The sequence below is a fragment of the Protopterus annectens genome, chromosome 9.part0, assembly GCF_019279795.1.
Source record: "Protopterus annectens isolate FY-2018-M chromosome 9.part0, PAN1.0, whole genome shotgun sequence".
Taxonomy (NCBI): domain Eukaryota; kingdom Metazoa; phylum Chordata; order Ceratodontiformes; family Protopteridae; genus Protopterus; species Protopterus annectens.
In genome coordinates this window covers 667,134,664-667,159,199 of record NC_056743.1, presented here as the reverse complement: position 1 = coordinate 667,159,199, position 24,536 = coordinate 667,134,664, and the positions used below count along the sequence as shown (strand labels likewise).

General features: G+C 44.0%; 1 protein-coding gene across 1 annotated transcript in view; it reads right to left on the bottom strand.

The window, feature by feature from the left end:
- PRRC2A (proline rich coiled-coil 2A) overlaps positions 1-24,536 on the bottom strand; it is a 3,202,076-nt gene that overhangs the window by 2,424,012 nt on the left and 753,528 nt on the right. Inside the window, exon 13 of the mRNA XM_044082142.1 lies at positions 9,355-9,572. Coding sequence (XP_043938077.1) covers positions 9,355-9,572 — 218 coding nt within the window. The remainder of the gene's footprint in view (positions 1-9,354; positions 9,573-24,536) is intronic.

Genomic DNA, 24,536 nt, shown 5'->3' with positions numbered 1-24,536 from the left:
TGAAGCTGTTTATACCATCCCTCAGGAGGCTGTAATCAGCTATGGAAAAGTTTTCATGTCTGCCCCTAGCAAAAGAGGGGTTGGGGAAGATGGTGACTTCGAAAGTGACTGCTTTGTGGTCGGATCTTACCAGGGAGGATACTCATGTTGGTTCATACCAAGTCCAAGATATCACCTCTTGTGGGGCTATCGACTAGCTGTTCCAAAGCATTTGCATTGACAAAATCAAGGAATCTCTGGGCATTTGTGTTCTGAAATGAGTAGTTCATCCAATCTATGTTTGGGAAATTAAAATCACCCAGGATCAAGGTAAAGGGTTGAATCTTGATAGATTCGAACAGGTCCAAATAGGTGGATTGGGTATAGAGTCAGATTTGTGGGCCGGTAGCTAGCTATGATTTAAAAAGGGGTCTTGTCAATGGTTAACTGCACCTGGAGTGCCTCCTGTGCATCATACTGTTTGACCAGCCTGGAGATGAGCATGTCTTTAATGTATATTGAAACTCCAACCCCTCTGGCTTTCCTGCCCACAGTTTGGGGTCTGAATGTATGACAGGATGAGTAACCAGGTATGGCTGGGGTGCTCTCTGCAGCTTTGAGGCAGGTTTCTGCGACTGCACTGATGTCTGCATTTTCCAGGGTTAGGAATGCTTGCAATGAGTGCAGTTTCATGTTTAGACTCCTAGCGTTTAGCAGCATGACCTTTAATTTGTGTTTTGTTGAAATGTTTATGTTGGTAGTTTTAACTTCATCACTTTTCCTATAAAAAGGCACTATATATGGGAGGCAAGAGCCTTTGCCAGAAGCCTGAAGCCCAGGTGAGACAGATGCAGCCATCTCTGGCAAAACATCGTGGTCTGTTGATCATATCTTCCAAGTGCTTTTGTATCAGCCTGCAGCACCAAGGTCAAATCTCATGGTGGGGAAGGATCTTTAATAGGTAGTCTAAGGAGAAAAAACTCCTTTAAGAAAGACTTTGCACAGTTTAGAAAAGAAAGGCTACTCCTCATTCATGTGGAAGTTAGGAAAGGACACTTACTGAAGCTTGATAGTAGAAAAACTTGACCCATCCTGAAAGAAAGGACAAAAAGAGTAAGATATTAGGAATTGGGGCTGAAAAGGGATCCAAATTACTTCCCCAAATAGAAAACCGTTCCATTTACTGGAATACACCTTCTTAGTAGATGGCTTTTGAGAGACCGAAATAATGTTCCTCATGGACTAAGGAAGCCTGGATTGTGAAAGGATTACTGGAACCACGGAGAAACCATGCGGTGAAATGAAGAGCCGGAGATTGGGAAGTAGAAGCCCCCAGAGATGGGAAATGAGATCCGGAATGGGATCCAATATCCAGGGCAGATACGTCAGATGAGACCATAACAGGAAGAACCATGCCTGCTGAGGCTAGAAGGGATAATGAGGATGAGAGGGGTCTTCAGGCGGTGAGCTTTCTATAAGACCTTGGGAATCAGAGGAGTAGGAGGATAAGCAGAGGAGTCCCGGCAGCCAATCGTTAATCAGAGCGTACCTGGGAGACTCCCCTGCTGGAGGGATCAGTGAAAAACAATTGCTGCATTTGCGGTTGACTGGAGAGGCAAAAAGACTGCAGCAAGGTTGACCCCAACGGTTGAATATCTGATTTGCCACTGACGGATTCAGGGACCACTCGTGGGGAATCGAGATAGACCTGCTGAGTTGGTCGACCAGCATGCTGCAACTGCTGGAAATGTGAGTTGCAAGTAAATGTCTGGAAAATATTGCCCATTCCCACACTCTCATGGCCTCTCTGCAGAGGGAATAAGGCCATGTTCCCCTCTTGCTTGCTGATGTACCGGACCACTGTCATGTCTGTCTAAATTAGTATGGTCCGTAGAGGGAGGCACTCCTGAAAGGCTTGCAACATTAGGACGACTGCCCTAATCTGTAGGACATTTATGTGCAATTTGGTCTCTATGGGGGACCACATGCCTTGAACCATCCTGTCCCGAAAATGTCCGTTCACCCCAACAGGGAGGCATCTGTGGATAACATGGCCTTTGTTAGGGAAGACAAAAGGGTCTACCTAAACTTAAATCCGGACTCTGAAGTCACCACGCAAGCTGATTTCTGCACACCTGAGAAATCTTGATGATCATGGACATGGGGTGAATCTGAGCGGACCACTGAACTGCCATGGTTCACTGCTAAACCTGCATGTGATACCTGCCAACTAATTGCATGGCAGCCGCCATCAAATCTAGTGCTTGTAGAATCAGATGACTGATGGACGCTCTAGAATCAGCAAGGGAGAGACCTAATCCCAAATAAGGTGGACTCTGCGTAAGGGTAGTGATGCAGTCTCTGATATAGTGTCCAATTTTATCCCTGATAAACAACAAATTTTGGCATGGAGAAAGGTTGGACTTGGGCAAGTTGACCGATTCCCAGATGCTGAAAGAAACTGAGGGTATAAGAGGTGGCCATTGATAGTTAACTCGTGGGGGCCATTAGGAGCCAATCGTCCAGGTACAGAAAGACCTGGAATGCTTGCATCTGGAGATGGGCTACCACCACTGCCAAACATTTGGTAAACGCCCATGAGGCTGTGGTGAGTCCAAAGGGCAGGGCTCTGAAATGGTAATGACTGGCCCCCTAACCAAAAGTGCAGGTGTCTCCTGGAGCTCCTGTCTATTTTGATATGATAGTACACGTCCTTGAGATCAACTGCGCACATCCAATCATCTTTGCGTAACAGAGGTAGAATGGACTGAACAGTGACCATCCAGGACTTGGACTTCTTGACTGACAGGTTCAGTTTGCTGAGGTCCAAAATGGGATGCAGGTCCGCAGTCTTTTTGGCACCAAAAAGAAGCAAGAGTAAATTCCAGACCCTCGTTGTCCTGTTGGGAACTCAAATGGCTCTTTTCAGAAGGTCTTGAACCAAGAGATGGGCCAATTCCCTTTGCAGGGTAGAACATCCGGGAGGGATTTTCTAATCAGAGGGGGTTGAAAAAAGGGAATGAAGTAACCCCTGGAAATAATCTTTAACACCCAGTCATCTGAGGTGAGACTTGTCCAGGCTAGTGGGTGAAGGGAGAATCTTCCCACAACTGCCTCCAGGACAGTTGGGCAACGCTTCAGGGGTGCTGCGTGGACTTAAGAGTAAGGTTCCCAAGAAGCCTTGGTTCTGCAGAATCCCTCTGCCTCTGGAGTGGCATCTGCCATTGAATCCCCTATCCTGGCTAGCAAAAAAGGATTCTTGGGGAGCATCCTGGGAGGAGGACAGAATCCTGTGGAACCAAAGTTTCTTGCTACCCATCGCAGTCTTGGAAAAGATCGTTGGGGAGTAGAGAACTTTATTCCCACTGTGGACAGTGTCTTACCCTCCTGCTCGCTGCGGTGTCAATGTTTCTTTGATGGAGACCCCTAAAGTTGATCCATCAAAGGGGGGCATTAGTAAAAGACGCCTTGAAGGGTTCCACAAACCCACAAAGGTGAAGCCAGGTGTGCCATCTGATGGCAATGCCTGTGCCAGCTGCTCAAGTGGTGGCCCCCTGCTGCATTGTCAATCAACCTCATCAAAGAATTAGCCAGGGAAGTCAGAGTGGTTAGGAGAGACCAATTTGAGAGTCTCCGGAGGCAGCAACTCTGTAAGGGAAGTGATGAGTTCCAACATCAAATCCCTCTGAAGCCAGGTAAAATGTGCCATGTAGTTGGTCGCTCTCAGTCTGAACATTGCTAAAGTAAAAATGCAATTTCCAACATGGTCAGTCACCTGAGACTCCTTGTTTGGGAATGAACCGTGGAGCTCTGTTCGGCCAGCTCCTTCTTAGTAGCTGTGGCCACCACGACAGCATAAACGGGGACTCCCTTCCGCACCCAGTTAGGAAAGGGGCCCATCCCGATGGCCTTCAGGAACATGGATTCCTCCAAAGATAGGGTTTGGAAGACCAACAGCCTCTCTGCTTGAGAATTGCGAGGATGTCCCCAAAGTATGCATCCTCAGACAGAAGTCTGGGAGAGCAGTTACCCTCCTCGAAATCCATGTCCTCCATGAGGAAGACTCTTTGGGGAGTCCAGGTGTCTCCTCTTAAACGTTCTATTCTGAGGGGGGTGTTCCTCCACAGTAGGCTCTGGGGAGAACTCTGAACAAACAGGGACCCCCGAGTGAGGGAGTGTTCATCTGAAGACACTCGTGGAAGGGCTGATCTTGGAAGGATGAGGCCTCATTGCCCAAAGTCGAGAAAAGCACTTATTAGACCTAGAGATGAAGATACAACTGCCAAGCTGAAGACAGTCCCCATCTACCACTGGGAAGGCCGATGGGTTGGATGAAGCCTCCCTCTCCTCTCCCATGGCCAGAGCCACCTGGGAGGGGGTAGGGACCCTTTACAATATCGCCCCTGAGCTGTCAAGTGCTAAATCCCCCAGGGGAAGGGAATGGTCACAAAACTCAGGACCCAAACCCACCCCCAGAGAACCCAGACCAGCCTCACAGGGATGAGGCACAACTTGTTCCAAGGGCCACAGAACAGAGATGGCCAGGGACCCTGAGAGTCTAAAAGGGAGGTATACCCAACACTGTCAGCCACTCACTTGGAATTCTCTAGTCCTGATGCACTGAAACCAGATTTATTTATTTGAATTTTGTTGACTGGATTAGTCCAACTGGGTCAAAGACCAGTTTTCAGTGGATACCAGAGGAGAAAAGCTGATGGATCCTTGAGGGACTCCAGTTTGGACAGTTAGGAAAGGAGCGCAGGAATTTGCCATCTAAAGGACTGTAATCTGTTAAGACAGCTAGAGAACTGGGTAATGGTGGAGGGGGAGAGTCTGAGATCAGATAGTTTAGATAGGAAGATGGGGTGTGAAGCTGTGTCAAATGCTTTGGAAAGGTCCAGTAAAAGACATGACACCAGTTTATTGATGTCTCTAGCCTCAGCAACAGACTGGGTGAAGAAAAAGAGGGGCTGTGATGGGGTCTGAAGCCATGTTGACGGACTTAAGAGATTTTCTTGAAGTAGGTATTTGAGAAGTTGGCTATGAATGCATTTCTCTACGATTTTTGAGAGGGGGGAGAGGATGACTGAGTCAGTAGTTGGAAGGTTCTGTGGAGTTACCTCCTTTATGAAGGGGAAGAGTATAGAAGGATTTCCAGATGGCTGGATCAGTGGATTATTTGACAGTGGTTGATGAGGATCAAGATGAGGTATGCAATACCACTGGCTGTGAGTTTGAGAAATTGAGGTACACTTTGTCAAAGGTGGGGGGAACATGGTTTAAGTTTCACTAAGAGGGATTTTATATGGGCAGGGGAAGATGGGTTCAAGATAGAGGGCAGTAGTGGTGCAGGGGCTGGTGGTGGTAGGAGATGAGGTTTTGGTTAGGTCAGGGGAAGTTAGTTTATGGATAGATTCTATGAAGTAAGCGTTCAGTAAGGTGGCAGTTTCAAGAGGTGCACATTGGGGGAAGGGATTGAGAATGGTAGGCTTTCCTGAGTAAAGAATCTTGTTCATGGTGTGCCAAATATTTTTGGGTTTGAGTGGTCTGTAGTTTGGGCCTCTTCACACAATTCATTTTTGTCCTGAAAGATGTGTTTTTTTTTTGTCAGATTTCTAACTTCTTTGAATTTAAGAAGGAGAGAGGAGGATTTAGACTTTAAAAACCATTGCATCCACATGCTATACCTAAGTTTCATTAAGGAGAGTGTGTTTTTGTAGAGCCAGGGGAGAGGATTTGTTTTGACTCGAACTTTTGTGATGGGAGCTAGGGTATTGAGTATATTAAGTATTATTGAACTCAAGAATAGCATTGTTTAGAGGAACATCAGAGAGATACAACCAATTAAATAGAGAGAGCTGGTAATTAAAAGTTTCCTCATTAAAGGTAGCCAGATTTCGACATCCTCTATAGTACTGGGTCTTGGTGGAATGCAAGGGCAGTCTTTGAATGAAGGTAGAGATGTGATCACTTACAGAGTTGGGTAAAGTGGTAGAATTTTGGTAGTGATTAGGGTGGGGTACTAGTATCCAATTTAGAGTCGTGGATACGTTTTTGTTGGTAGGGCTAGTGACAAGTTGGCTGAAACCATAGAGATTAATGATGAGTAGGAGAATTTAGCGGCAGTTTATTCCAATCAATGCTGACATTATATAGTATGATAGTCTCGTAGGGCACGTGTTGGGGAGGATCCAGGCTAGAATGGATTCTAGAACAGGTATACTGTTGCCAGGAGATATACACACACACACACACACACATATATATATATATATATATATATATATATATACATACATATATATATATATATATATATATATAGCTAGCAGCAATAACAAATTTTCTGTGGGCTTGAGGTGACAGTTGAGAATGATGAGCTTGGCAGATTTAAAATCAGGGAGGGGGAGGTTACGTAGCTCTGAGTAGAGGATAGCAACACCTCCTCTTTTTTTCTGGATAGTCCATCTTGACAGAAGATGTTGTAGCTGGGTATAAGAATTTTGAGTTGGAGATATGAGGTTTGAGCCAAGTTTCAGAAAAAGTTAAGATGTGAGGTGAGTGATGGGCCATCCAAGTATGCAACTCAGTTATTTGATTAGACTTTGTAGGTTGATGGAGTAGATATATATGTGTTTTGTTAGGGAGGTTGTTGCTTGACAGAAGGTGAGTTGGGGGCAGTGAGGGCAGAGGGGATACTGGCGGGGGACAGGCCAGGATTGAGGTGGATGTCTCCATCTAGCAGGAGAGTTGAGAAAAGAGGATTAGGTTTAGTGAAAAAAAGTGGTTTTAGAGGTTTTTCATGGATATTTGGAGATAGACGGTATGACTGAGATATTTTATTCCATAAAACTGAGTGTAGGAGGTAATATAGAGTGAGGGGGAGATTTTGAATGGTAGAGTAGTATGGTATGATGCAGTGTCATGTGCAAGAGTGGGTGATGGTGAGATAGAATAGGTTAGAGTGATAAGAAGATGAAGATGAGGAGAAGGGGGGTAGGAGGAAGTAGGCAAACATGGTATGAATATGAAGTTGGCAAGATGGGTAGAAAAGAGAATGCAGAGGTGATAGAAAGGTAGTTGGAATACTGTAATTAAGGCAGATAGTGGGGTGGGTTAAGTGGGTGATAGTAATAAGAAAAGTAAAGGTAGATGAGGAGCAAAAATGAAAGTAGGAGTGGTGTGGGAGCGATTCTAGTGGTTGGGTTAGAGATAGTAACAGTAGTTTTTAGTATTTGAGATATAGGGAAGAGCAGAGAGAAGTGTTTGGGCAGGGATGAGCTAATATTAGTTGGTTGGAGGAGGTGGAAATGAGGGGGTGGTGGGTTGTAGATTGGAAGGGCTGAGAGGGAGTTTACTGGGTGTAATCTGTGGTAGGAGGAGCCTGTGTTGTTGAAATGCTGACAGAGGGAGCGGGTGGAATTTGGAGGCAGGGTAGGGGAGTGGAGTGAGCCCAGAGGGCGAAAGGAGTAGGCTACACCCAATGACCAAGTCTCGACAGAGGATAGTAAAACAATCAGTAAGCTGCTACCACTAAATTGCTGAGCATGCTATCATTTCCAAATACAGTCTGTGACCCTTTTCAGATGGATGGGAAGAGGAAAGTGAAGTCCTGTGGGTGGGGAAAGTCCCTTGACCATCTGGGCCAGAGACGGCAGCAAGGCCAACACAATATGGGCCTTGAGGAAGCTCCTCATCATCCTATCCATACCCGAAGGTAACAGACTTCTGGAAAACCTGGAGGATGCAGATAAATGGGGATTCTGCCTTGGCTCAGATAGATCTGTGGTCCTGTGAGGGGGACTGGCTCCAATGTCACTCATCTTATTTTTTTGGAGGATCTGGAAGGGGAGCTGTCTAATCAGTTCCAACAATACACTCTGATCCAATGATTTGGCAGAATCCAATGACTTGGATGGTGGGCCAGATGGATCAACCAAAGGGGTCGGATCCGGAGAAGGCTTGCGCCGAGACGGATCAGAGTGCCCCTGAGGCACCAATACCTCAGATCAGAGGGGCTGATCTGATGCTCTGAGTGAAGGAGCCCAGATCTGAATCCACAGAGATTGGGATCCAGGGATCTGCTGAGAGCCTCTGCTTTTCTGATATTGAAGGAGATCCTTTGGAAGGAAGGGGGGGTCCCTCTTTTTAGGATCCTGAGAGGGCTTGGGAGATTCCAATGGCAGGGGACCACCCTAAGCCAAGCCCTTCAAATGCAATTTTTTGCGGCACTGCATAAAAGCTCTGGGGTTGAATGCAGCACAAATGTTGCATTCAATCTCCAGGTGGGCTGTTCCTAAACAGTAAAGACACTCCTCGTGAGAGTCAGAATAAGGCATCTTCCGACCACACGAGTGGCATAGTTTGAAACCTGAAGGTTTCTTGGCCATAGTCAACACGCACTCAACACAAAAAAAAGGAGAGAGAAAAGGATTTTTTCTTTTTGAAAAAGGGTGAGAAGGGGACTACCACGACGAAAGGAAAGTTAACTCTAAGCTATGGGAGAAAAGGTAAACTAAATTAGATACCCTAAAATACAAAAAGAGGTAGAAAAAGGATAGAAAAAGGCAAGAAAAATAAGCACTTATCTAGCTGAGAAGTCACCAACTCAGATGCGTTCAACACGTTCAATGGCAAACGAGATCTGAGGGTTAGAGGTCAGCAGGGGATTATGGGTAGGGGAGGAATTTGAGCTTGGGATCTATTAGTTGCCAGCTAAGATCAGATCTGAGGTCAGATCTAAGACCCATCTGTGATGAATCATGACATGGATAGCATCAGATTTTTTTTTTAACCGCATCAACACTGGCCTTAAGGGCTTACATTTCTGTTTATTACTAAACATGGATCCTTAATGGAGTTGAGGACTACAGATTTTTCCAATAAAAGCAATGAATTAGGCCTTGCAGTGTCATTTGGGAGAAAATAACTAGAAAGGATTTGCATGCTCCCCAACAGCATTATGCATCTGGGCCTGTTCTACTCCAGTATTCACCCAAGTGCAAGAACTATACACTTTGCAAAGCCAAGCTAAAATTTGAACAAATGAAATTCTAAAAAATAGCCAGTACAGAGATATTCAATACTACATCAGGTTTTAGATATTTTATGAGCAAGCCTTTAACAGTGAACAGTCAAAGATCACCAAAAAATCTGAATTATATAAAACTTAACCGATGATCCACATCTTCCCACAACATTTCAAAAGTATTCAACATTCCTAGTTCCTCCAAATATCTAACCAGGCCAATTCACTTGACTTGTCAATCATACTTTAACTACACCAGTATTTTTTTTTTTATTTATAGAAGGCTTCCACTGCAAAACCATCTGTCAACACAAATGTGGCCTAAAAGCCTCAAAAATAAATCATACCCGACAATCTACGGGTTGCCCTCTGCTGACAGAAGCTCCTTTTAACTGCTGAGATGCAGAATCTTGTGACAAATCTTTGCCAGAAGATGGTGGCACTTCACACCATGCAGATTTAGCCTGGGGAGGAACTTTCTCCAAGGAAGCATCCTTCCAGCACTCTCCATTCTCCAAGCTGTAGAACTGTTCCTTTTCCAGTGAAGAGAAATGCTCCCTGTAAGAAAATTACAAGAAACACTAAATACAGAATTGATTAACACATCAGATGCTTATCTTAAAGACAAAACTTCTGAAAAAAAAAACAAACAAAAAAAACAACTTTAAGTCGAAGTGCGTTTTTGTATAAACAACTCTAAAACTGCTGAAAATTCTGAAACAAAGCATCTGCCTTTATATGAACAGTCCATCTACATGTAAATTTCTTTTTCAGGTTTTATAAAGTCTAAAAAGTGGAAACTAAGATTACTACAATTGTTGAATTTCCTCTATCTACTCCACCTATTATATGTAGAAGGTGCCTACAGGTACAAGCACATGGAAAAGACGAGTGCTGAAAATGTCTTCAGATGACAGTCAAGACAGCATTCAGAGCAGCAGCAGTACTATCAAGGTCATGAAGGTCTGGCACTCACAAATTACACGAAAAAAAGTCAGCCACCAGTAAAAGGTTTCCAAGAGAATAACTTCACTGCTGCTCAGACAGGGCAAACCTATCAGTCAAAAAAGCAAACATCCCAAAAAAGGAGTTGAAGCATCAATGACCTCTGAGACCTCAACCAGGTGGTTCAGTAGAATGAAGGGATCTAGGTGTACAGGCAGGTGGTGGGGTGGAGCCAATTACTGCCCAATCATGGGGGAGTTAGCTCTGACTACAAGTGCTTTCTGTATATAAGGAAGCAGACTCTGTGAAACCACACCTTCCTCATACACCAGGGGCAATGAATATGAATCTTAGTCACTGTTCCCTGAACATTGTAATGAGGCACAGAAAAAGCAAGAATGGTGGGAAGGTTCAGGAGAATTGTCCCACTTCAAAGAATGGAAGACATGTTAAGTGCACCTTACCTTGCTCTACAGAACTGAGCAGATGAGAGAGAGACTCACATTCTCTTGAGCAACAAACAGTTCAGTTTCTGGACTATGTTGTCTCTTGAATATTATTACATCCCCAGAAAAGGGTTGATTAAAACAGTTGACCAACATATTTACATCTCTAGGGATGTGATATGCTCTAAGGCTGCTCTTCTCAGCTAAGGCTCAATGCCAGACGAGCAACATTCTCTGCACAGGACGTTCCTCTGTTTAAGACACCATATGAAAGGCTGTTCTGTCTGACTGAACGAGTGGTCGATGAAGCAGCTCTAAGTGTTCAGTGTCAAGGAGACTGCCAAAAGCTCTAAATGGATCATAAACAGCAACCTGCTCCAAGGACAACTCAACATGAGCCATGTGACAGACAAACAGGGCATCTCATCCTATTAAACAAATTCTTTACTAGACTATCATGGATTTGGCTGCAGAAATTGGAGCCACATCATAAGATTGGTGGGAAATACACATCACTTCAGCACATGGCAAAATGAAATCTGAAATCAGTTTAATATCTGTCAGCATATGGCTGAAGTGCAAACAGCACAGAGAGCACTGTATCAACCATAAAGATCAGACGATACAATGATACAGTCATACCCTGCATTACATCCTAACTCTGAACTTCAAGACCATAACTTCCCCCAGCTCTCTCCAAAGGTGTGAACAAAACAATATAGAGCATCAGCTCCTCAGCTATGATGGCTATCCTCTGTTAAGGAAATAAAAATTTCTATAACTTTATGGCCATGGGTGTGTGTGCAGTCACGACACTGACCACTGCAGGGAGGCATAAAGTACAGTTTTGTACCTACCATAAATGTAGATGTCCAATAGGTATGCATCTGCAGTCATCACATATGGGTTGTCCTGCCTCAGGCAGCCCTTCGGTCGGCCGGATTCCAAAGTCTGGGTCTGGCCTCGGCTGATGTCGCACTTTCCCCGACGTCAGAGCGCCTGGGGTATAAAAGCATCAGCCGACGCCATCTTCCTCAGTTTTTCTTGCCCCAGATGCCAGGTGCCCTCTAGTAAGGCTAAATTTGGATAAATGCAATAAAATTCCAAACATTTGCAAAAAAAAAATATATATATATATATATATATATATACATGTATATACAAACAAATACACCATAATAGATTCCCCCAGCTAGCTAAAAGAATTGTAAGCACCCTAGGAATACCACAGAGGGGTAGGAGGGAGGGTAAACCTGACTGCAGATGCATACCTATCGGACATCTACATTTATGGTAGGTACAAAACTGTACTATGTCCTTCAAGGATGCATCTGCAGTCATCACATATGGGTAGAATACCATAGCCAAACTGGGGGTGGAGGTACTAAATGAAGGATGGTGTAGTTAAGATACCCTGCAGGACTGCCGTAGCAAACCCTGCTCTGGATCTGGAGTATAAAGGCAAATTGTAATGCTTGGCAAATGTATGCATGGAGCTCCATGTAGCAGCTTCTAAAATGTCCTTGGTAGCCACCCCTCTTAGGAAGGCTGTGGTGGTGGCTGTGGCTCTCGTGGAATGAGTCACAGTCATTACATGAAAGGAGTAACAAAAACTAATGCAATTTCCTATCCATTTGGAAAGTGTTTGGAAATTGCTTTTCCTTGTACCCCAGCAGCATATGCTACAAACAACTGGTCAGTCTTTCTGTAACTTTTAGTTCTGTCCAAGTAGTAGCGTAGTTGTCTGTGTATGTCCAGGGTGTGCAGAAGTCTTTCCCCTTTATTTTGTGGCTGTGGGAAGAATGTAGGCAAGTGAATAGCTTGGTTCAAAGATACCCTGGATACCACCTTTGGCATGAATGTGGGATTGGTCCTCAAAGAAACTCTGTCCTGATGAAAGATAAGGAATGGCTGCACCGCCATTAAAGCTTGTAGCTCAGATACTCTTCTTGCTGAGGTTATGGCCAGAATGAAGGCAGTTTTCCAAGACAAAAACTGTACATCTGCCAATGCTGCTGGTTCGAAGGGAGGAAGTGTTAGTTTTTCCAACACGAAATTCAGGTCCCAAGTAGGTAGAGGTGGTTTCCTTGGAGGATTAATGTTTTTGATTCCTCTTAGAAACTGTCTTAGTAGAGGGTGAGAGAAGACAGGTGGATTTAGATTGTATTCTGCTGAGATTGCTGAGGCATGTATCTTGATGGAAGAGTAAGACAGGCCACTGTGGGACAATTCTGCCAAGTATTCCAATATGTATGCCATATTCATCACAGTCACATCTAGGCCCTTTGCTGTGTTCCAGGTGTGAAATCTTTTCCATTTTGCTGTGTATGCCTTCCTTGTGGAAGGTCGGCGAGCTTCCATAATAACATCCTTCACTCTCTGGGATAGGTTATCCTGAGTGGGAGTCATGGTTTTCTCCAGGCAGTTAGCTGCAAGGTTTTCAGGTTGGAGTGTAGAGTCCTGAAATTGTGCTGTGTCAGTAGAAGTGGCCATAAGGGGAGAGGCCATGGTTTCGTCTGTGACCAGCTCTTTAACAGTGGGTACCAGTGCTGTCTTGGCCAGTTTGGGGCTATCAGGATTACTCTGGGCTGCTCTATCCTGATCTTCAGTAGGACCTTGGTCATTAGTGGAAGAGGTGGGAAAGCATACACTGTTAGAGCTTTCCAGCTGAAAGAGAGAGCGTCCACTTTCCAAGCTTGTGGGTGGTATGTCCTTGAGCAGAATTTCTTCAGTTGATGATTTAGGGGGGAAGCAAACATGTCTATTTCCGGCCTTCCCCATGATTGTGTGATTTGCAAGAAGATGTCTGGGTGCAGCATCCATTCGTGTGCATCCATGGTAGTTCTGCTTAAGCTGTCTGCCAGTGTATTGTCTTTCCCTGGCACGAACTGGGACTGTAGCTGTATGTTGAGTTTCAATGCCAGTTCCCATAGGTTCATTGTCAGTCTGCAAAGAGGGTAGGAATGGGTGCCTCCTTGCTTGTTTATGTACCACATAACTGTGGTGTTGTCTGTCCTTATGAGCAGGTGGCCTTGCTGAAGGAAAGGTTTGAAGGCCTCGATTGCGTGCATCACTGCCAGCAATTCCTTTTGGTTTATGCGCATGTGCAGCTCTCTTTGCGACCATAGCCCTTGTATACATCTGTCCTCCATGTGCGCTCCCCAGCCTTGGTCTGAAGCGTCCATGGTGATGGTTTGGTTGGCTCTTGGCTTGCTGAAGGGCAGCCCGCTGTTCAACTGGCAGGCTTGAGATTGAGACCACCACTGGAATTCCTTTTTTTAGGCAAGGAATGAGTGGGATCAGAGCTTCTAAGCTGTGACTGTGCTGAGTCCATAAACTTCTTAGGTACCATTGTAATTTCCTCATATGAAGCTTTGCTTGTGGGATCAGAAGAATGCAAGATGCCATGTAACCCAGGGCCTGCAGAATTTTCCTTGCAGTCATCTGAGTTTGTCTTGTGAGATTCTGAAAGTAAACTGGTAGCTGTTCTTGTTTTTCTTCTGTGAGAAAAGCCATCTGGGTAATTGTGTCTAGATCCGCACCCAGGAATGTTATTCTTTGGGATGGAACCAGTCTTAATTTGTGGATGTTGACTGTATATCCCAAGGCCTGTAACAGGTGAATGGCATAGTCCAAGTCCTTTAACAAAGTTTGCTTGCTGTCTGCTTGTATTAGGCAGTCGTCCAGATAAGGGTAGATTTGAATCCCCTGAAGTCTGCAGTGTGCAATTACTAATGCCAGGCATTTCGTGAATACTCTGGGCGCAGTAGATAAGCCAAAGGGCAATGCTGAGAATTGATAATGCTCTGACCCTGCAAGAAATCTGAGGTGTCTTCTGCAGCTTTGTCGAATAGGGACATGCAGGTATGCCTCCTTAAGGTCTAGAGTCACCAGCCAAGACCCCTTGCCCAGCATGGGAAGGAGTTGCTGTAGAGTCAGAATTTTGGCACAATGAGGTATGTATTCAGTGCGGACAAGTTGAGAATAGGCCTCCATTGATTTTCTTTTCTTGGAACAAGGAATAATCTTGAGTAAAATCCCTGGCCTTGTTCTGAAAGAGGTACCTTTTCTATGGCTTTCATTTGCAGTAAGTTGGTAATTTGCTTCAAAGCCTCTGCCCTCTGATTTGGTGGCAGGTTTGGCATGCCTTTTCTTTTTGGCAAAGAGTGGAAATGGAACCTGTATCCTTTGTCTATTATTTGTAGTGTCCATGTGTCCCCTGTAATGCTGTGCCAATTTTTTGAGAATAAAGAAAGTTTTCCACCCAAAGGTGCTTCTAATTGAGCCCTGGTCGGCAGAGTCAAAATAAAGTCATTGAGTCTGTCCTGGTGTAGCAGTTGTAGTTCCTGCACTACCTCTCTGGTTGGGAGGCTGCCACTGACTGCCTCTGTAGGAGCCTCTAGCTTGCCCTCTACCTCTGGCACGTCTATTCCTGCCTCTTTGAGATCTGTCTGAGTCCAGAAAGGACCAATTCTTAGTAGGCCAGTTTCTGCTGAATCTCGGTGGTTGGACTTGCAGAAAGTTCTTAACTGTTTGCACAGATTTTGCCTTTTCTTCAAATTTCTTTAAAACCTCTTGAGCCGTGGAACCAATTAATTTTTGCTTTTCCATAGGAGCATCCAAAAGCTTAGCTTTAACATGGTCTGGCAGAGATTGTTCCTTCAGCCAGGCATGCCTACGTATAACTGCACCTGTCATAGCTGATCTACATGAAGCTTCCAATGCATCATAACCACACTGCAAGAAATGGTTACTGACCTGCTGGGAATTATGCACCAGATCCTGAAGGGATTTACGATCAAGGGGTTCAGAAGAGGACAGTTTCTTATGCAATTCATCTAGTAAATACTCTTGATACTGTATCATATGGAATTGACAGTTAAATGCCCTCATGGAAAGAGTTGCAGAAGTATACACTTTCTTACCCCATCTCACTAATGCTCTGGACTCCCTTTCAGAGGGTAGAGGATTTTTAGCAGCGGCAGCTGCAACCCCTTTAGGGCCCTGGGAAAAAGTTTCTGGATCAGCAGAGTGGGCCTTGTACAGATGAAAATGAGAGTCCGGGACCCTGTAGTACCCATCAGGTTTGGCAGGAGCCGGAGGGAGAGAGTCAGGGGCAGTACAAGCATCTGAGTAAACATAATCAATTACATTCAAAACAGGAGGTATAGCTAAGGGCCTGTGCTGAGGTAAATGTAAAAAGGTCCTTAATCTCTTTCTCGAATCAGAGAATTCCTGACCCTGCCATTGAAAGTGTTCTCTCATAGTGTGTAATGTTTCTCCAAATGAAAACTCTTCAGGAGGGGAGGCCGAGGGAATAGATTCTTCAGCATCAGAATCCTCGTAGGCCGAATAAGCCTCCTCCTGGTGGTCTGACAGAGCAGAGCCATCCGTGGACTCATCTGAGGACTGTGGATCAGAGGGCTCAACCCTGGGCCTTTTGTCTGGAGGAGGTTGAGAGCCCCTGTCCGGATGAGGTTGGGAGCCCCTAATTAATGAAATCAGATCCTCTGCTAGGGTAAGAATCTGAGAGCTAGAAGAAGGTCTCTGAGAGGTAACTCTGGGAGGCAAAGCCTTAGAAAGTTTAGCAGCCTTAGCCCTAGAGAAAGCCTTAATGGACATGGAAGCAGGGGGTCTGGCTGCACCACGTGCAGGAGTAGACTTTATCTGAAGTAATGGTGTTGGAAGGTTCCTGGACACCGGTATCAATAGGTAATTCAATGACCGACTCGGCCGGGGCCTCCAGGGCCGAGGTAGTCGGTTGTGCGGTTTCGGTAGTAGGAAGTACCAAGGACTCGGTTTCAGCCGAAACCGAGACACTCGCAGTAGGCCTGACCGAGGTTTCAGCCGAAACCGCGGCCCACGTGTGTCGATCCTTGTCCTTCCGTTTTTTGACTAAATGCGAAGTCGGAGTCTCCGACGGCATTATATAAGCAAAACTAGCCCCAAAAAACTCCTCTGCAAACTCCGACCGACGTCTAAGAGTTCGTTGGTTGAAGGAAGCACAGGCTGAACAGGCCGAGACGTCGTGGTCTGGGCCTTGGCAGGGGAGGCAGTAAGAGTGGAAATCCTTATGAGGTATTTGTTTCCCATACGTTAAACAATTATTAACTTTATCTGACATCGGCTGAGGCAAGAAAGAGTCGCCAACGGGATACTTAGCTTTTTCGAAGTCTTCGGTAGCTGAATCACAGGAGCTGACCAACCGGCACTTGCGAACTGCTTCTGCTTCGGGCACCACGAGGCAAGAAAGACTGAGGAAGATGGCGTCGGCTGATGCTTTTATACCCCAGGCGCTCTGTCGTCGGGGAAAGTGCGACATCAGCCGAGGCCAGACCCAGACTTTGGAATCCGGCCGACCGAAGGGCTGCCTGAGGCAGGACAACCCATATGTGATGACTGCAAATGCATCCTTGAAGGACATCCCAAAGTTCTTGTGGCAAGCCCACCTACAACCAAGTAATCCAGGCAGAACACATTTCTTGGAGTGATCTCATTTTCTGCAAAATGAAGGCCTAGCATCTTGAATGGGGGTTACATTAAATGATCAACAGTACCGGCTACAAGGAACAATTATCTATTAGTGTAGGAAGACAGCTTTAAAAACAGGCCTGAAAAAAAAAGTTTCTCTTGTTCACGACAGCCAATTTCTGGAATTTGTTTCCACTTTCACGAAGTTGTCAAAGAAGCTGTACATTTTTAATATCAAATTGAATGCATGACTGAGCTGTGTGTGGACATTTACTTAGGATACAAACCCCTCGTTGGCACTTGTTTGCTTAATTAATGCACTGTATCATTTTTCCTACAAGGCTTCAATTGCCATGGCAAATACACTGGTAAACACACTACTTGCCGAAAGAAAAGTCCAAAGCACAACATACTAGAAGAGATTCTCACCAAGATCAAACCAAAAGAACCTCTCGAGTGGACTCCAAACACTGGTGTGCAAAAAGGATTCCATCAATCCAGCAATATCTAGGGACCTAGTGGCAGTACAAACATGAGCACTAAACAACTGCATTCATGCTCTGAATGTCCTGCATGTGATGACAGAAGTCACGGATATCAAGAATGAAATGTAAAAAGAAAGCAAAACTCCCCCTCCCTTTCTAAATCAAAGGAAAAATATCTATACCCCTTTTCAGCTGTAAAGTCAAGTTCTGCCCCCAAGAATCTTAGACAAGGATCTCTCATTAAGACAATTCCTAGAGCTGGATTTGTGAGCACTATGCATATCTAAGTCCATGTTTAGAATCCACTGGTCTTTGGGGTCAGACCTACAATCCAGAATGTCACTCGCCTGGTCAGGAAGAGACAGGCAAATGCTGTGGGTTCTTGTACAAGCACCTTTATTACATACAAACAAATCGTAAACGAAGTTAAGTAACTTATAAACAAACTAGCTATCATGCACATGGATCTTAACACTCTGGCTGCACCAGCAGCAGCCTTAGGTCAGCTGGTGCCCTAGGCAAAAGGGCTCCACGGCACCCCCCCCCCACACCACCCAGGTGCCCCCATCCTGGTCTACCTACACCAAATAAATACTGGAAAAGCTCCCCTGCTACAGCAGTGCCCTAGGCAGCTGCCTAGTTAGCCTATGCCTAAAGCCGGCTATGGGCTGCACCTTCAAAATAGCACTGAGGATAATAAGTGCAATTTATATGCACACACAGACTTAGAAAAGCTTCTTAAAGGTACAGCATACCTGTTATTCTATATCCTCCTGCTGAGAAATGCGTCAGTTATTGTCACTAGAATTAATAAATATACCAATTAAACAGGAATAATTTTCATCATGCAATTATACAAGGCTAGGTACGTACATATAACTAAGTCCAAGTTGCTGTGTATTTCACACTGGGCTTTGAGATGAGACCGTATCATGACGCACACAATTTGGGATCTGGTTTAGCAACTGGAATTGTCTCTGCAGACTTTTCAATCAAGAGGAGCCTTGGGATCATCTGCCAGAGCAGTATCAGGAGTCAAGAGACATTCTGGAACAGGAATATCATATCTGGATTGCTCTGAGAGATAGTCTGTCATAGGACAATGCTGTAATGTCGGTTCTGCTATAGAAGATGTCTGCGATTTCTCCTGTACCCCACACCCTCAGTTTTAACAAAATAGGATCTCGGCTCTGCACATATACTCGTTACTTGACCAATCCAGACAAAATCTTTCACTGTTTGTATCCTCACTGTCTCTCCTCCTTTCAATGGACGAAGAAATCTGTTTGTTTTGTTATAGCTGGACTTTTTGAAAATAACTCTTCTTAAATAACTGGGGTCTAATTGGCTTTGCTGTTTTTAACCTCAAACTAGAGCTGATAGGCAAGGTCGTTCTGGTATGCCTGGACAGAAGTCTCTGAGAAGGTGAACCAAGTATATCACAGGGTACTAAGTAGAATAGGGGAACATTTATCGGATGTCCGTGCAGGTAAAATTACCAACGCTCTCACAAGACACTAATTCTTTTGGCGACCATATATTCAAATTTGTTGTGCTAGAAACCATTGAGTTATCTGGAATAGGGGGAGCATGGCCGCTGTTTCTTGAGAAAGCAGACCTATCATAGCAATTGCGGCTAAGAGCGCAACATTGGCCTGGGCTAAATGAAGCAGTCTCTGTCACATGTCTGCTTAAACCTAAAGCTAATTCAGGATAATATGCAAGGTTTTCTTCTATCTGAAAGAATTTGATTAAATTTTTAATAATTTTTTTAATGGTTTTATGTTTATGGGCAAAATGAATGTGGAAGGTGTGTCTATAGGGATGTTATGATTGGTTCACACTGGAGGTGTGGGATTCTTTTAAATGTGACTGGTTAATCATGTGATTTTAACGTACATTTTCATTGTGCTATGTTATCTGAAGTAGTTCCAGCGATTTTGGCTGGATGAAATCCTGTTGTGTTTATTAAAGGATAATATTGTATATAGTTACATAATTGAATTTTATTGCCAGTTTTAAAAACTTTTGGTGCTTCAGTATCGCTGCGCTGTTTGTGTGATTTCTGGTTGGAATTTTTCGTGTCTTATCTGGTTTGTGAAGGGCAGTGATGGATGAAGGAAAACCAGCTGCTTCTCAATCACTGGAGCAGTCCATTGGCGAACTGACGTGCTGATACAACTGAACCAAAGGATGGAAAGGATTGAACAGTCAACATTTTTATCACAATTTTCGACCATCCAAAGCCTCCGTTTACAATGGGTCCCAGTACTTCTTCTCAGAACATGGGGAATGTGTCTTGCACAGAATTTGGTACCAATGGAGAACTCTCTCATTTGTTGTCTACGGACATTAATGTTGTTACATGTGAGAGTTCTGCTTCCGTTTATGCCCACCCCAATGATGTCAGCATGCATGATACTTCTGGTTCTGCTAATTTTGGCTGCTTGAATGACTTAAGATCCCCCACAATGTTTTTGAGCATAATAAATCAGTTAACAGCGGATTTTGTGACAAGTTATCGGAATTCAACAGGCACCTGCTTAAAATCAAAACATTACAGATGGACACAGATTATTTTAGGGAATGTATTAATAGATGCATTGTCCCTAAAGGTCTGCACTTCTGGTGCTTTCCTACCACACTCGTTTCTAATTCCAGTCTTCGCAAAGAGCTGTTACAACTCTTCGATAAGCATGGGATGGAGTACATGGACTTGGTCATCAAACATAACAATTATACTACTGAGACTTTGATTAAAGACATTTCAGCACTGGACAAAGACATTATCCAAGATGCTATTTCTTCTGAGAACCAGTTTGAGTACACTCGTACTTTACGGTCTATAGAGGAGCAAATGAGTGTCATTAAAACAAGGAAGTTAAAAAAGTTGAGTAAATACATGGAGGCTTACAAAACTAACACTGCCTACCACCCACCCCCACATTCCCAAGTTTGGATTAATAGAATGGCAACTGGTGATACTAGGACTGATTATGGTACTGAATCTGGGTATGAACAAGGTGTTGAGGAAAGTTAAGATTTTTTAGGTTCTACCAATACACCACTCCCTAGATGTTCCAAGCAGTTGAAGAACCGAAACAACTCGAATTTGAGATTAGTCCATCAGGGTCCAACATTACCATCTACCAGAAGAACTTGGAAGAATTTTCAGGGGAATAGGTGCAATGGCTGGAGGGAGGAAAGTACAGTTTTGTACCTACCATAAATGTAGATGTCCGATAGGTATGCATCTGCAGTCATCACATATGGGTTGTCCTGCCTCAGGCAGCCCTTCGGTCGGCCGGATTCCAAAGTCTGGGTCCGGCGTCGGCTGATGTCGCCCTTTCCCTGACGTCAGAGTGCCTGGGGTATAAAAGCAAAAGCCGACGCCATCTTCCTCAGTTTTTCTTGCCCCAGATGCCAGGTGCCCTCTAAGGAAGGCTAAATTTGGAGAAATGCAAAAAATTCCAAACATGCACAGTAATATAAAAGAAATACACCATAATAGATAACCCCAGCTAGCTATAAGAGGGATAAGTACCCAAGAAATACCACAGAGGGGAAGGAGGGAGGGTAAACCTGACTGCAGATGCATACCTATCGGACATCTACATTTATGGTAGGTACAAAACTGTACTATGTCCTTCAAGGATGCATCTGCAGTCATCACATATGGGTAGAATACCATAGCCAATCTGGGGGTGGAGGATCTATGTAAAGGATGGTGTAGCTAAAATACCCTGCAGGACTGCCGTAGCAAAGCCTGCTCTGGATCTGGAATATAAAGGTAAATTGTAATGCTTGGAAAATGTATGCACGGAGCTCCATATAGCAGCTTCTAGAATATCCTTGGTAGCCACCCCTCTTAAGAAGGCTGTGGAGGTGGCTGTGGCTCTGGTGGAATGAGGTCTAATGTTAGCTGGCACAGTTTTTCCATGAAAGGAATAACAAAAATGAATGCAATTCCCTATCCATTTTGAAACTGTCTATTTGGAAATTGCTTTTCCCTGTGCACCAGCAGCATATGCTACCAACAGCTGGTCAGTTTTTCTGTAGCTTTTAGTTCTGTCCAAGTAGTAGCGCAACTGTCTGTGTATGTCCAGGGTGTGCAGAAGTTTCTCCCCTTTGTTTTGTGGATTTGGGAAGAAGGTAGGCAGGTGAATAGCTTGGTTTAATGAGACCCTGGATACCACCTTTGGCATAAATGAAGGATTGGTTCTCAATGAGACTCTGTCCTGATGAAAAATAAGAAATGGCTGTACTGCCATGAGGGCCTGTAACTCAGATACTTTTCTTGCTGAGGTCATGGCCAGAAGGAAGGCAGTCTTCCAAGACAGGAACTGTAGTTCCGCAGATGCTGCTGGTTCAAAGGGAGGCAGTTAGTTTTTCCAACACGAAGTTAAGGTCCCAAGTAGGCACTGGAGGTTTCCTTGGAGGATTGATGTTTTTAATTCCTCTTAGAAACTGTCTTAGGAGAGGATGAGAAAAGACAGGTGGATCAGTATTGTACTCTGCTGAAATTGCTGAAGCATGAATTTTAATGGAAGAGTAGGACAGGCCACTGTGGAGCATTTCCGCCAAGTATTCCAGGATATGTGCCATGTTCATCACTGTCGCATCTAGGCCCTTTATGGTGCTCCAAGTGTGAAATCTTTTCCATTTTGCTGAATATGCCTTTCTTGTGGAAGGTCGGCGAGCTTCCATGATGATATCCTTCACTCTCTTGGATAGCTTGTCCTGAGGAGGAGTCAAGGTATTTTCCAGGCTGTTAGTTGCAAAGTTTTCAGGTTGGAATGCAGAGTTTTGTAATTGTGCTGTCTCAGGAGAAGTGGCCATTGAGGAAGAGGCCATGGTTTCGTGCGTGACATGTTGAAAAGACAAGTGGCACAATGCAAGCAAAACTGAAGCTCTGGACCACAATTTCTGCACCAGCAACAAACAAGATTTTAACGATTTTATTGAAAAATGAGCGCTTTCGGTAGAGAGCAATCTCCCCACCTTCATCAGACAATAGCTTTGTTTAAAAACCACTCCTTATATACACATAGCTTGTTGTCAATTAATTAATTAACATGACTGCTACTGAAATGATTAGAAAAACATGATTGAAACTGTTTGCTGCAATTTGTTAAATGTAAACATAAAATTCCAAACATCAACGAATTGAAACTGATGACATGAAATAAAACAAATTAAAATCAAAGCAAGATGAGAATGAAAATAATATCAACATGGTACGCAAAAACATTAAATTAATCAGGTTTACGACTCTTTAGATGACTAAAACATGTTGAAAGATATTTAAAAACCTAACATTTGTCATGTGAAAATACTAAAATGCATTTGTGTGTATATAATGTATATATACATATTCTTATTTTATTATTTCTAAAAAATTTTTTGACCATTTAGACTAATTTGACGTTCAACTTAAAATACAGGTCCATAAATACTGATTGTAAAGTTATATGTATGTATGTATATTTTATATATCTTTTGAATATTATATGTATTAAAAAGATGAAATTGATTGTCCTTGAACTATGAATATACATAACCCATATCAAAATGTTTCGGGTACAAAGGGGAAAAAAGGGGGGGGAAGGGGGGGAAAGAATGATAAAGGGGAGGGGATTCAATGGGAACACACTTATATTTCACAATTGTATGTGCACTTACAAAAAGTGTGTAAAAATGCCTGCCCATATCCTATCTCTTAACAGCTTTTAATTTCAATATACATTTAATGGACACTATCTCGTTGAGCCCTGGAAAAATGTATGATGAGGTACGAATTTGCCAAAATACCTCCTGTTCCTCCAGTTCAAGTTGCCAAGGACCTCCCCTGATAGATGGCTGTACCTGTTGTATGACTGTGAAAAGAAATGAGTGGTCAGAATGTTGGCTAACATGTTTGGCCAGAGCATTCTTCATGTCCCTGATATTAATGGCATGCACATGCTCATAAATCCTTTTCTTGAATGGTCTATCGGTCTTGCCGATGTAAAAGGCAGGACACTGTCTACATGTTGCCACGTATACCACTCCTTTTGAAAGACAATTAATTGCTCTCTACCGAAAGCGCTCATTTTTCAATAAAATCGTTAAAATCTTGTTTGTTGCTGGTGCAGAAATTGTGGTCCAGAGCTTCAGTTTTGCTTGCATTGTGCCACTTGTTGTCTTTTCAACAGTTTGCCTTTGTTTTTTGCTTTGTGCACTTCGTGCGTGGCATGCTCTTTAACAGTGGGTACCAGTGCTGTCTTGGCCAGTCCGGAGCTATCAGAATCACTTTTGGCTGCTCTGTCCTGATCTTCAGTAAGACCTTGGTCAATAATGGAAGAGGTGGAAATGCATACACTGTTAGAGTTCTCCAGCTGAAAGAGAGGGCATCCACTTTCCATGCTTGTGGGTGGTATGCCCTTGAGCAGAATTTCTTCAGCTGATGATTGTGGGGGGAGGCAAAAAGATCCATGTCCGGCCTTCCCCATGATAGTGTTATCTGTAGGAAGATGTCTGGGTGCAGCATCCATTCGTGTGCATCCATGATATTTCTGCTTAAGCTGCCCGCCAGTATATTGTCTTTTCCTGGCACAAACTGGGATTGCAGCTCTATATTAAGTTTCAAGGAAAGTTCCCATAGAGTCATTGCCAGTCTGCAAAGAGTGTAGGAATGGGTGCCTCCTTGCTTGTTTATGTACCACATAACTGTGGTGTTGTCTGTCCTTATTAGCAGGTGGCCTTGATGCAGAAAGAGTTTGAAGGCCTCTACTGCATGTAGCACTGCCAGCATTTCCTTTTGGTTTATGTGCATGCGTAGCTCCCTTTGTGACCATAGTCCTTGAATACATCTGCCCTCCATGTGTGCTCCCCAACCGTGGTCTGAAGCGTCCGTTGTAATGGTTTGGCTGGCTATTGGTTTGCTGAAGGGCAGACCCCTGTTTGACTGGCATGCTTGAGCCCACCACAGAAATTCCTTTTGGAGGCATGGAATGAGTGGGATCAAAGTTTCTAAGCTGTGACTGTGCTGAGTCCATAAACTCCTTAGGTACCATTGTAGTTTCCTCATATGCAGCCTTGCTTGTGGAATCAGAAGACTGCAAGATGCCATGTAACCCAGGGCCTGCAGAATTTTCCTTGCAGTCAGCTGAGTTTGTCTTGTCAGATTCTTGAAGTAATCCG